We start from the raw sequence: 12,232 nt of genomic DNA, 5'->3' as shown, positions 1-12,232 counted from the left end.
CCTGAAGAAGCCATACGATATGCCAACTTCCAACACATTCATCTCAAGATAACATACACTGTCACTGCAACAAATACCTGAGGAAATGCATCTGCTGAGAAACACATTCCAATGTGAAACTTTGGGCCTTAACTGTATTATCTAAATGTGAAAATGTCAACTGTAACATGTGACAAGTGCTACAGTAGCCCTGTGAACAAGCTGTTCTGAAAACACATAGAGCAGTGAAACTGTCAGAATGGACCAAAAAAATAAACCGATGGAACACACTGAAGACAAAGTGTACTACGCTTAGAAAGTAGAAGAAACGCTTTCTCCCTAATGAAGCTAAAGTAAAAACCCACTGCTAACATGGGACCAGAAGACCTGAGTTCAAGGCTAGACTGAATCAATGTGCCATGAACTAATTCTGAGCTTCAGGGTCCCCATCCATGGACATGTGGACACTATCTGACCTGCCCACTCCCAGGGCTCCCATGGGGGGCCAAGTTATGTTAAACTGAAAAGCCTTATATTTATGTTTTCACTTCTAGGCAATCCTGTGGGTCCTTCCCCTAAACTGTGGCTCATAAAAACCTCACCCTTCAGGAAGTAAAGATTCCAATGACATCACCCATATACTTCCTAGGACAGTGTAAACAGTTAACATTCACACCTCCATGTTGAAACATCAAACCTCTACTGAAATAAATAAATATACGTGTGTTTTGTTTTGTTTTTTTTAAATTCCTCAAGCACTGGTACTGCCTTCTAGCCAATACTTATTATATTTAGAAACTAGGATGAAATGCAGATTTTCTTCTGGAAATTTTGTCAAAAATTCCATTCCATGTCGCCAAGCAACCAACTCAAGAGCAGACTGCAAACTGGCAATCATTTTGCTCTGGTTTTATTTGAACTATATACTGCCAGCTCCATGCCCCATGTCCAAAAAGTTACCGGTTTCGGTCACAAGCACACATGCAAACGCCATTAGTAAACAAACATTAGCAAACTGAAAAGCTCATGGGTTTCCGATTTTAAAATACTTTGGGGCCACAACTGCCCTCCCCTCCCATTAAACCACACTCATTTCTTTCGAGGTTTGACAGGGTAGACTGCACAACCATCACTCTGGAAACTGCATCCGGCCCCCACCGTATTCAGCGAGCCCTAGCGTTGGAGCCACTGCTCCGATGCTGAGCTGAAGTTTCAATGTACAAAGCCAAAGGAGAGGGAAGGATACGGGAAGGGGTGTGGGGGTGAAGTCCTCGTGCCACCCCGGACAGGCGGCCCTTTCATCTCCTAAGCCAACGTCCCATTTTCTCTCTCTTACCTTATACACTTTCCCAAAGGCTCCGTCGCCCAGTTCTCCTATAATCTCCCAAAACTCTTCGGGGTTCAGGTCTCTCTTCACGTGTTCGTACTGCTTCTTCTTCTTCTCGCTCCCCAACTTGAAGATCTTACGGAAATTGAAGAAGGACATTTTTCCTGCCCAACCGAGTCCCTTGCACTTAAAGGGCTAGGAACAATAAAAGGCAAAGTTTGTGGCGCGTCGTCTCCCGCGCGAGCCCAGGGTCCCGGCCGCTCCCGCCGCCGGGCGCTCCCCGGAGAAGGCGGGGCGGCGACCGGGCTCCGACCGCGGAGGGGGGCGCGCGGCCGCTGCGAGCCGGGACGGGCCGAGCGGCGCGGTAAGCACCTCGCTCGCGGGCCCGGGGGCTGCACCTGCCCAGGCGCTCGTCCCCGCCCCGCACCGGGCCGCACAGGTCCGAGCGGCGAGGACGCCCGCGGCGCCTTAGGCCCGTGTCACCGCGCGTCTCCCGGGGCGCGGCCCCTCCGGGCCGGGGAAGCGGCCGGCGCCCGCGAGGCGCGCAGCGGCGAGGCCCGGCTCTCCCGCCGGGGCCCCGCGTCCGCTCCGAAACCGTCCGCTCCCGCTGCGCGAGGCCCGCGCGTCCCCTCCGCCCCGGGGCGCCGCTGCCTCGCTCGCTGCCACAGCCCACACAAGCCTCGGCCCGCAGCGCGCGCGGACGCCGACGCTGACTCGCGGCGTGCCCGAGCGCCCTGGCCACGCACGCGCGCGCGCCCGCTCCCGGCCACGCGCCCCGCTCACGGCGCGCTCGCGAGGGCGTACCCTCCGGCCCCGCGCACGCGCGTTGGGTCGGCCGGGCAGGAGGCGCGGCGGCTGGGTGGCGCCTGCGGCGGGAGGTGTGGTAGATGGATGCTCCAACGCGTCCATCCGCCGCGAGAGTTTCGCGTTGACCTCCCGGAGCCGGAGCCTCCTGGCTCCATGGCGTTGCTGGCAAGGTCTCCTTTCGGCGCGACCCTGTTGATTGCGCTGGCGGATGTTGCCTCCTTCGGCACCGGGGGAAGCGGGAAAGCAGGCTATGCTCCTTGGTGCCTGAGAGTGGGCTGTTTCCGCTCCAGTGCCCGTACAAGAATACAGTGAGAGGGAGCCGGGAACCTGGGCTTTGAGCCAGGTTCAGTGACTTTGAATAGAGCTCGGATTCTCCATTGCGACGTTCCCGAGAGTCCTTACTGGGAGGTTGTGGCTTAGTTCAAAAGAGACGATAAATGGAAAGAAACCCTTTGCCCGGGGCCTGAACCAGCAAGTGCTCAATCTTAACTCTGCTAAGTACAAAGATAATGCAGACATAGGTTGTAAAAATTGTTTAAATGGTAGGCGTGGTGGAGGCCTAGGGAGGCCGACTAGGAAGATCACAAGTTCAAGACCAGCCTGGGCTACAAAGGAAGCCCTGTCTCAAAAAGTAGAAAGGAAATTGTTTAAGCTCACTCCTGGAATGGTGACACTCCCTTAAGGGTAACTTGTGGGCCACCGGCACAGCCAGAAAACCGGTGCCTCCCTTGGTGACTCTTACCTGAGCTAATAAGTAAGGCCTGGGATTCCAGATCTGGGGCTCTGTGGGTGTTGCCTGGAGTCTGTCAAATGATTTACCTTCGCCTCCTCCACCTGACAGAAGCCCTTTCAGGACAGAGGCAGGGTCACTCTCCAAAGTGTCCCAAGTGCAGGGCAACAGTCTAGGGTGGGAGTAGAAAGCAGACCTGGTGAATTCGCGAGGAAATGAGTGAGTGCACCTCATGAAAACGTTTTAAAATTAAAATAATAGGCATGCCAAAAGATGGAGCCTAGACAATAGAAAGTTCTAAAATCTGGAGCTGGAGAGACAGGGCAACAGTTAAGAGCGTTCATTCTTAACCTCTTTTTGCTCCAACCTCAAAATACAGCAATTCTTACTAGAAAAAAAAATCCCTTTTCCAGTAAAAGCTTTAAGATTTTTTTCAAAGCCGGGCGTGGTGGCGCACGCCTTTAATCCCAGCACTCGGGAGGCAGAGGCAGGCGGATCGCTGTGAGTTCGAGGCCAGCCCTGGTCTACAAAGTGAGTCCAGGATGGCCAAGGCTACACAGAGAGACCCTGTCTCGAAAAACCAAAAAAAAAAAAAAAAAAAAAAAAAGATTTTTTTCAAGATCCTTCTAATTTTTAAAGTTTTTTAAGTGTATAATTGATATACAATGAGCTGCATGCATTAAAAATGCACGTTTTCCTGTATTTACAGATATATACACCATAAAAATGGCCTAGTCAATTATTATCATTTATGGAAAGAATGAAGAAGGGCATAAAGAATAAAATAAAAAGTACTATATTTCACCAGCCAAGCATAGCCACTGGTAAGATTTTCCAGTATTTTCAAACAGGATGTTTCTTGCATGTACTAACTTCATATTTTATATAGATTGGATAATACTCCATATAAAGACTTACATCTAGTACTGTAGGCTTCCAGTATAATCTGTAGTTACTCCCTTCCATGAGATATTTGGATTGTTTATAATATTTTTCTTTAAAATACAACACTGGTGGCCGGCCGTGGTGGCACACGCCTTTAATCCCAGCACTCAGGAGGCAGAGGCAGGCGGATCACTGTGAGTTCAAGGCCAGCCTAGTCAACAAGTGAGTCCAGGACAGCCAAGGCTACACAGAGAAACCCTGTCTCAAAAAACAAAACAAAAAATAATAATAATAATTAATAATAATAATAATTAAAACACACCACTGGCAAATACCTTTGTGTATGCATCCTTTCTCACATTCCCTCATATTTGATTATTTCCTCAATGTAAGCCACCAGCAATCGATTTGGGTAGAAGGGTAGGACTCTTTTCTTTTTGGTGTTCATTTCAGAATATGAGAGACTTTATAGTCTTCCCAGAAGATTATACACATAAATATTAAATTTGAAGAAATAACTTAAGCTGCACGTGATGATTCATATCTGTAATCTCAACACTCCTGAGGCTGAGGCAGGAGGCTAACAATGACTTCCAGGCCAACCTACACCATATAGTGGGTTCTAGTTCCAGTCCGACCTGCAGTGTGAGATTCTGTCTCTGAAATAAAATACAGACCTTGTAATCTAGGAAGCTATTACTACGCCTCACCTTCTGAATTCTCCTCCTGTTAAAAGCTAAGGCTGGGCTAGGGAGATGAAGAAGTCCTGGATACTAGGGCTAGGGTAAAGTCCTGCCACACATGCTTAAATCCAATCCCAAGCAGGCACATACCAGCCAGGCAGAGCACATTTATAACCCAGTGCTGGGGAGGACACAAGCTGATTCCAGGGTCTCTTTGACCGGCCAGCCTAGCCTGGACCTCAAACTCCAGCTTTAGTGATGTAGTCTCTCTCCAAAACTAAGGTAGAGAGTAAGAGAAAAAGACAGCTGACCCTGGCTTCTGGCCTCCACATCCACACAGGTACACACACACACACACACACACACACACACACACACACACACACACACACACACAAGACTGCGATGTTGGAGATATTCCTGACATAGACTATGATTACAGCTTAATGAACATATACCTACATCCAAACTCTTCAAGCAGCTTTGTATGTGTCAATCATACTTCAATAAAGTGCTTTCAAAGAAAAATAGAGAAAAAGAAAGCAAGCCAGTGTAGTAGAGCAGATGATTAGAGGGTAAGGAGGAAGATCAAAGCCCAGAAAGGTAAATTAATCTCATCTGTGCCTCCTGTCATAAAGGTGTCTGTTGTTCTGTATTTAAAAAGTAAAAACACAGCTGGGCGTGGTAGCAACTGCCTCTGATTCCAGCACTCAGGAAGGCAGAGGCAGGCAGCACTCTGTGAGTTCAAAGCCAGCCTGGTCTACAAAGAGAGCCCAGGACAGCCAAGCCTACACAGAGACACCCTGTCTCCAAAAACAAACAAACAAATAAAAGAATTCAAACACCTTAACAATTACAAATATTCTCATAGTTTTTTTTTTATATATTATGGAAAAAATAAGTGGACCTCTTAAGGAAATGTTTTAAAAGTCAAATAATAGGCATGCCCAAAAGACGCAAAGTCTACTAATAGGACATAACTTAAGGCAAGGATAATAAAAAGTTCTAAAATTTTGGACTGGACAGATGGCTCAGCAGTTAAGAGTTTGTTCTTGCAGAAGACCCAGGTTGAGACCCCAGCACACACCTAATAACACACAGTGATCCATAACTCCATTTATGGGTACAGGAGATTTGACACATCTTCTGACTTCCACTGGCACAAAACATGTGCATGGTACATGCAGACAAACACTCATCACTTAAAATAAAATAAACCTAATTTGTAAGAAGTTCTAGGGCTAGGTGTGGCAGCTCATGCCTTTAATCCCTAGACTTGGGAGGCAGAGGCAGATGGATCTCTGTGAGTCCAAGCCAGCCTTGTCTACAAAGTGAGCTCAGTATAGCCAAGCCTGTCTCAAAAGAAAGAGAGAGAGATGGGGGTGGAGGGGGGAGAGAGAAAGTTAGTTCTAAACGCCATTACAAAACCAAGAGTAATAAAATACACTTACAATCTTAGACTCAGGAGGTTGAGGCTAGAAGCCTCACAAGGCCCTCAGCCTCTGAGCATGCAGAAGACACACCTTCCAATGCCCTCCCTCCTGACAAACCTTACCCCAGAGACCCTGCCCATCCCCCCTGGACATAAATACTCTCCTTTCCCACCAGTCAACTGAATCAGTTCTCCAAAGCCTGGTGTGTGTTATTTGCCCACACACTCCCTGCCAACCAAAATCCTGCATTGCATCCACCAGCTCTGGCCAAGCTTACTTCCCACCAGTCCAGCTTGGGGTGCAACAAGCCTGGCCACCCTGAGAGAGAAATGAACATGGGGCAGCACACCACAACCCCAAAAAAGCCACCTGAGTCATGGTTGTATGGCCGAATAAGCTTACTACAACATCTTTGGACTGTACCTCACAAAAGGGCAATGTTATGGTATGTAAATTATACCTTCCTAAAGATGTCTTTAACTAGGAATATTTTTCCTATGCATGTATACTAACCGTATTTTTTTAATTGTGAAAATGGTATTATCTTGTATTGATAGCATATCTACACGTTTGTATTATTTATAATCAAAGTTCGGCTTTCCTGAGTTTTAATTTGTTATGTATGTGTATGTGTGTATGAGTGTATGTTACATGTGTGTGGGTGCCCACAGAGACTAGAACTCAGGTCCTCTGGAAGAGACACGAGTACTCTTAACCACAAGCCATCTCTCTAGCCCCTTTCCTGAATTCTTAGAACTTTAAAGGTCAATTTTAACCAGCGACAAGTATTCATTCAAGACTCAATTTAGGGCCCTATTTGCCCAAAAGACAACTTCACTGAGCAACTAAATGTAGTGCTACCATCACAAATTACCTAATAAGTCCCTCTGATAATAAGAGGATCATTAAAATATAGACATTTAGGGGAGGAAAAAATGTAGCAATAAAATGACTCCTAATGACGATCTGGTGTGCTCATTTATCAGTGCCTTGCTCAGCTGTCATCAGAGAAGCTTGCTTCCTCCTGCAGCAGCTGGGAACAAATACAGAGACCCACAGCCAGACATTATGCAGAGAGAGAAATTGAAACACTCAGCCATAAACATGGTATGTCCCTCAAATTCCTGTCCTTGGGGCTCAGGGAACCAACCCAACGGAAGAGCAAGAGGGCATGAAGGACACCAAGGAATCGAGGCCTTCTAAATATAACAGGGCTGGCACACGTGTGAACTCACAGAGACTGAGGCAGCACACACAGGGCCTGCACGGGTTTGCACCAGTTGGGGTCTGAGACCTGAAAGGAGAAGTGGACACATGACGCCCATCCCTAACCTAGAAGCTCTCTAACTGATGACTACCCGTACTTGCAAATGAAAATCTGGTTACTTCCAAGGAAGTCTCACTGGGGAAACAACCTACTCTTAGGGAAAAGGCTGCATGCCCAACAGTAGACAGCCAACAGAAAATGACATCAACGACAAATTTAGAGGTTTCCTGTCTCATACTGTCATGTAGAGGTGCTTTGTTTTTGTTTGTTTGTTTGTTTGTTTGTTTGTTTTTGTTTTTGTTTTGTCTTAGGGGTAATTTTACCTTATTTGTTTGTTTGTTTTGGGTTTTTCAAGTTAGGGTTTCTCTGTGTAGCCCTGGCTGTCCTGGAACTCACTCTGTGGACCAAACTGGACCTGGGAACTCACAAAAATCCACCTGCCTCTGCCTCTTGAGTGCTGGGACAAAAGGCATGCCTGGCTTATTTTATTTTACTTTATTTATACTTTTTCTTCTCTCTTTTTACTCTACAGCTCCTCCAGTTTAGCATTTTTTATGGGATTCTCAGTGTGCAAATGAGAGGATCTCTGATTTTTGTGCCTTCTCTTGGGCTCTTTTCCTTCTGTTTGTTTTGTCTGACTCCAAGTGCCAGCTTTTATTTTATCTTATTATATTATATTTTCTAATGAAAGACGGAAAGGAGACGGGTCAGTCTGGGAGGAAGGGAGGGAGGGGGTGGGAGGAGTAGAGGGAGAGAAAACTGTAATCAGGATATATTATGTAAGAAAAAATATACATACATATTAACGTACATACATAGCTGGGTGTGGTGGCGCACTCCTGTAATCCCATCACTCAGGGAGGCAGAGGCAGAAGGATATCTGTGAGTTCGAAGCCAGCCTGGTCTACAAAGCAAGTCCAGGACAGCCAAAGCTACACAGGAAAACTCTGTCTTTTTTCTTTTTTCTTTTCTTTTTTTTTTTTTTTTTTTTTTTTTTTTTTTTTGTTGTTGTTGTTGTTGTTGTTGGTTTTGGTTTTGGTTTGGTTTGGTTTTTTTGAGACAGGGTTTCTCTGTGTAGCCTTCACTGTCCTGGACTTGCTTTGTAGACCAGGCTGACCTCGAACTCACAATGATCCACCTGCCTCTGCCTCCCGAGTGCTGGGATTAAAGGCATGCGCCACCACGCCCAGTTTGAGAAACTCTGTCTCAAAAAACCAAACAAACAAAAAGAAAATATATATTTTCGATAAAAGAAAAAATAAAATTAAGTAACTTTTAAACAGACACTTAGCATATAGTGAGTGCTCACTAAGAGAGAACGCTAAGAACTTTAAATATATCATCTCTCAACACTGGCATTAACCAGTCTCTCTAGCCTTTCCAGTGGCCATAATTTATTGAAGCATTTCTCAATTGGTAGGCATTCAGGTGGTTTCCAGTGTTTTGACGTCATAAACCGTACCACAGCGACTATGCAGGCACAAGTATCTTTGTGTGTTTCCTTAAAAGGCAATCCAAGAAGCAGGATTGGTAACACCAAAACCATATTAATTTTTTTGGCTTATACTGCCAAACAAGCATTGAAAAGTTGGCTTATTCCAACTTATACTTCTATCGACAATGTATGCGTGTGCCAATCACATACACCATCAACAACACGACAATGTCCTGTGTATACTTCTTTTAAACTTTGCCAGGGTGACACTCCAAAATAACTTCTCATTTAATTTGCAATTCTCAAATCATTGATAAGATTGTGACTTTTCAGATGTGTTTTAGCCACTTGTATTTCCTATTTTAAAAATTATCTCATATCCCCAGGTGGTGGGGGCGGAGGCGGCGGCAGCGGCGGCGGCGGCGGTGGCGGCGGCGGCGCAGCATGCCTTTAATCCCAGCACTTGGGAGGCAGAGGCAGGTGGATCACTGTAAATTGGAGGCCAGCCTGGTCTACAGAGTGAGTCCAGGACAGCCAAGGCTAGACAGAGAAACCCAATCTCAGGAGATGAAAAAAGAAGAAGAAGAAGAAGAAGAAGAAGAAGAAGAAGAAGAAGAAGAAGAGGAGGAGGAGGAGGAGGAAGAGGAAGAAGAGGAAGAAGAAGAAGACAGAGCATACAGGAGTGCACACTACACAGCTGGCACTTGCTAAATTATTTGTGTACATCGCCTCGTTTTAATCTCATACCAAAGCTGAGAAGTAGTTGCTATAATAATCCCTGTGTGAACGGCGGGGAAAACCTGAAACAGCGCTTGTGGTCTCATGGACAGTAATGGCAATCTGTATTTGAGTGCAGGTCTTGAGAACCCTAACTATCTTACATGCAACGCCTCCACGAAGGCATTCCCCCTGGCCTCACTAAGCTTTTGTAATAACTTTCTCTGACTGTTGTTCGGTTTGTTTTCTCCTCCCTTTCTCATCTTACAGAAACATGCTCCACTCACCACCTCGACTTCGTAGGCTCCCAAGCATGTAAGCTTGTGAGTGTGTATATGTGGTTACTATGTTTTATGTGCTTATATGCACATACATATGAGTATTTGAAGCTGCGTATGTGTAGGGAAGAGTATATATATGCATATATACATATATATTTAGTATGATCATACGTATATGTGGGAATAGAGTTGTGTGTGGGTGTCTTCATGGGAGCAGTGAGTCTGTGCACATATGTGGGGGTGCATATTTGTTTTCATTCAGACTGAAAGCACTTTGGGAATGGGGACTAGGCTACCACTCTCAACCCTGTACTCCTACGTCTAGCCCAGTGTCTTCCTGTCCCATAAGATTTTGTTGAATGAATGTATTAGAATGAAAAAAATACATACATATATAGTAAAAGAGAGCACACATTCGTTCCTTTCCACTTCCACAATTCTAATTTAGACAGTAAGTTTACCAGTCCGTTCTTTAAATGCTACTGTGTACATTACAGAGGTGGCAAATTCCTTTGATGTACTCAGTGGTATAAATACATTTTTCTATCTTTGGGTATTGTATTTTTGGAAAGGAATTTGACAAGTATTTTACGGAAGATACCTGCAGTGATGGCAATCGTTCTCCTGAAATAGATGTGTGTGTCGTTTGTTTGGAAGGCTCCAAATGGGAAATGTGGTCATTTTCCCTCTTGTAAAAGTGAAAGAGAAGTAAACAGTCACCTGCGTTAAGCTTTCCTTAGTTTCTAAAAAGGATTCTAAAACTGCCCTCAAACTGCCCTTAGTTCCGATGCGGCTCTCCGCGTCACAGGGAATGGTTACACACCCACCCACTTCTCTTTCCCAGTCACTTCTGCTAAAATGAATCATGAACATTTGGCAGTGCAACGAGAAAGCGAGAAAGCGTAACACATTAAAGCCCTGGAAAAAAAGAAAATGAAAGCAGTAAGGACACAATTGGATCATAAGAAACATTCAAGTTATGCTTAAAAAACACCCCATCAGGGCTGGAGAGATGGCTCAGTGGTTAAGAGAACTCTATTCCCGGCACCCACATGGCAGCTCACAACTGTCTGTAACTCCAGTTCCAGAGGATGTGACACCCTCTCACAGACATACATGCAGGCAAAACACCAATGCAAATAAATAAAATTAAAAAAAAAAAAACCCATCCTGAACACCTTCTGAACTTTAAGTACCTAGATGCTCAATATTGAGTTTCCTTTATTCTGACAGTGGCTACGTGGGAGTAAGCCAGGAGTAGAAGCCACTGGGAAAAATTACTTGAAGCTGACTGTGTGCCTCAGTGGTAGAGCATTTCCCTAGCACAGTGAGGTTCTGGATCAATCCAAGCAACATCAAAAAAAGGAGAAGGAGGGAGAAAGGAAGAGAGGGAGGGAATTTGTATTAGGTTTGTTTTTTGGTTTTTATGTTTTGTTTTGGTTTGGTTTGTTTTTGGTTTTGGTTTTGTTTTGTTTTTTAAGATTTATTTTATTTTACCCGCATGTGTATGTGTGCACCATATGTGTGCTACGCCCAGTCTCTGTAGATCAGAAGAGATCATCTGATCAGCTGGAACAGGAGTTATATATGGATGGTTATGAGCCACCATGTGGGTGCTGGGAACGGAATCTGGATCTTTTACAAGAACAGTAAGTGCTCGGACTTTCTGAGCCATCTCTCCAGCCTCCACTGCTCTTTTTTTAATTTTTTTTTCCCAAAGATGTGGTTTCTCTGTGTAGCCTTGGCTGTTCTAGACTTGCTTTGTAGACCAGGCTGGCTTTGAACTCAAAAAGATCCGCCTGCCTCTGCCTCCCAAGTGCTGGGATTAAAGGCGTGTGCCACCACCGGCCGGCCAATGCTCTCATTTTTATGTAGTGTATTTGTTCTGTGTTCTAAAAGATATATGTTAGGTGTGACAGTTCAATCATCCTCTCCAAATTATTTGTCCTCAAGGTCATACAAAGGTCAAGAGGAGGGAGTACACAGGGGAAGAGTTGGGAAGAAGTTTGGCATGAAAATGATCAAAGAATTAATTTTACCCCAACACTTGGGAGCCAGAGGCAGGCGGATCAGTGTGAGTTCGAGGCCAGCCTGGTCTACAAAGCAAGTCCAGGATAGCCAAGGCTACACAGAGAAATCCTGTCTCGAAAAGACAAACAAACAAAAAAGCCAAAGAAACAAACAAAAAAGAATTCATTTTTAAAATTATTTTGGAAGCAGGGCCTTACTTACTATGTAGCCCTGGCTAGCCTGGAACTCACTATGTAGACCAGACAGTCCTCAAATCACAGAGATCCTCCTGCCTCTACCTCCCAAGTACCAGAATGGAAGAAATGTGCCAAAACAAAAAATGTAGTGGCATGCAGGACCATGCATACCTAATAAAACTAGTTTTAAAGTACTTGTCCTATCGCTAAGCTGCTATGAGCCACGGGGCAGGCTTGTGCCCCTCCTCTCTTGAGGCTTGCATGTGTTGCACCTTTAGCATACAGGGCTTCAAGGAGCTGAAACAACTCAGAGTGACAGGACAGAGTCCCAGCTAAGGTCAGATGTTTTGTAGCAGTCATCACATCAAATGACCAGATGCTCTCCGAGGGCTTTGGTGAGCATACAATTCTATCTCCACGCTACCCCAATGCTTGATCGCTTTATTCCTTAGTACGGCAATAGTGTTCTGAAAGGGAGATA

The 12,232-nt window shown here is 45.3% G+C and overlaps 1 protein-coding gene across 2 annotated transcripts in view; it reads right to left on the bottom strand.

The window, feature by feature from the left end:
• Window positions 1-1,565, bottom strand: part of Slk (STE20 like kinase) — a 51,972-nt gene extending 50,407 nt beyond the window's left edge. For both annotated transcript variants that reach the window (XM_051146750.1, XM_051146751.1), the window contains exon 1: window positions 1,316-1,565. In XM_051146750.1, coding sequence (XP_051002707.1) covers window positions 1,316-1,465 — 150 coding nt within the window. In that variant the 5' untranslated portion in view covers window positions 1,466-1,565. The remainder of the gene's footprint in view (window positions 1-1,315) is intronic.
• Window positions 1,566-12,232: the final 10,667 nt, after the last annotated feature.

The sequence above is a fragment of the Acomys russatus genome, chromosome 5, assembly GCF_903995435.1.
Source record: "Acomys russatus chromosome 5, mAcoRus1.1, whole genome shotgun sequence".
NCBI classification, from domain to species: Eukaryota; Metazoa; Chordata; class Mammalia; order Rodentia; family Muridae; genus Acomys; species Acomys russatus.
The sequence above is the reverse complement of the archived record's forward strand: the minus strand, read 5'-3'. Positions and strand labels throughout refer to the sequence as shown.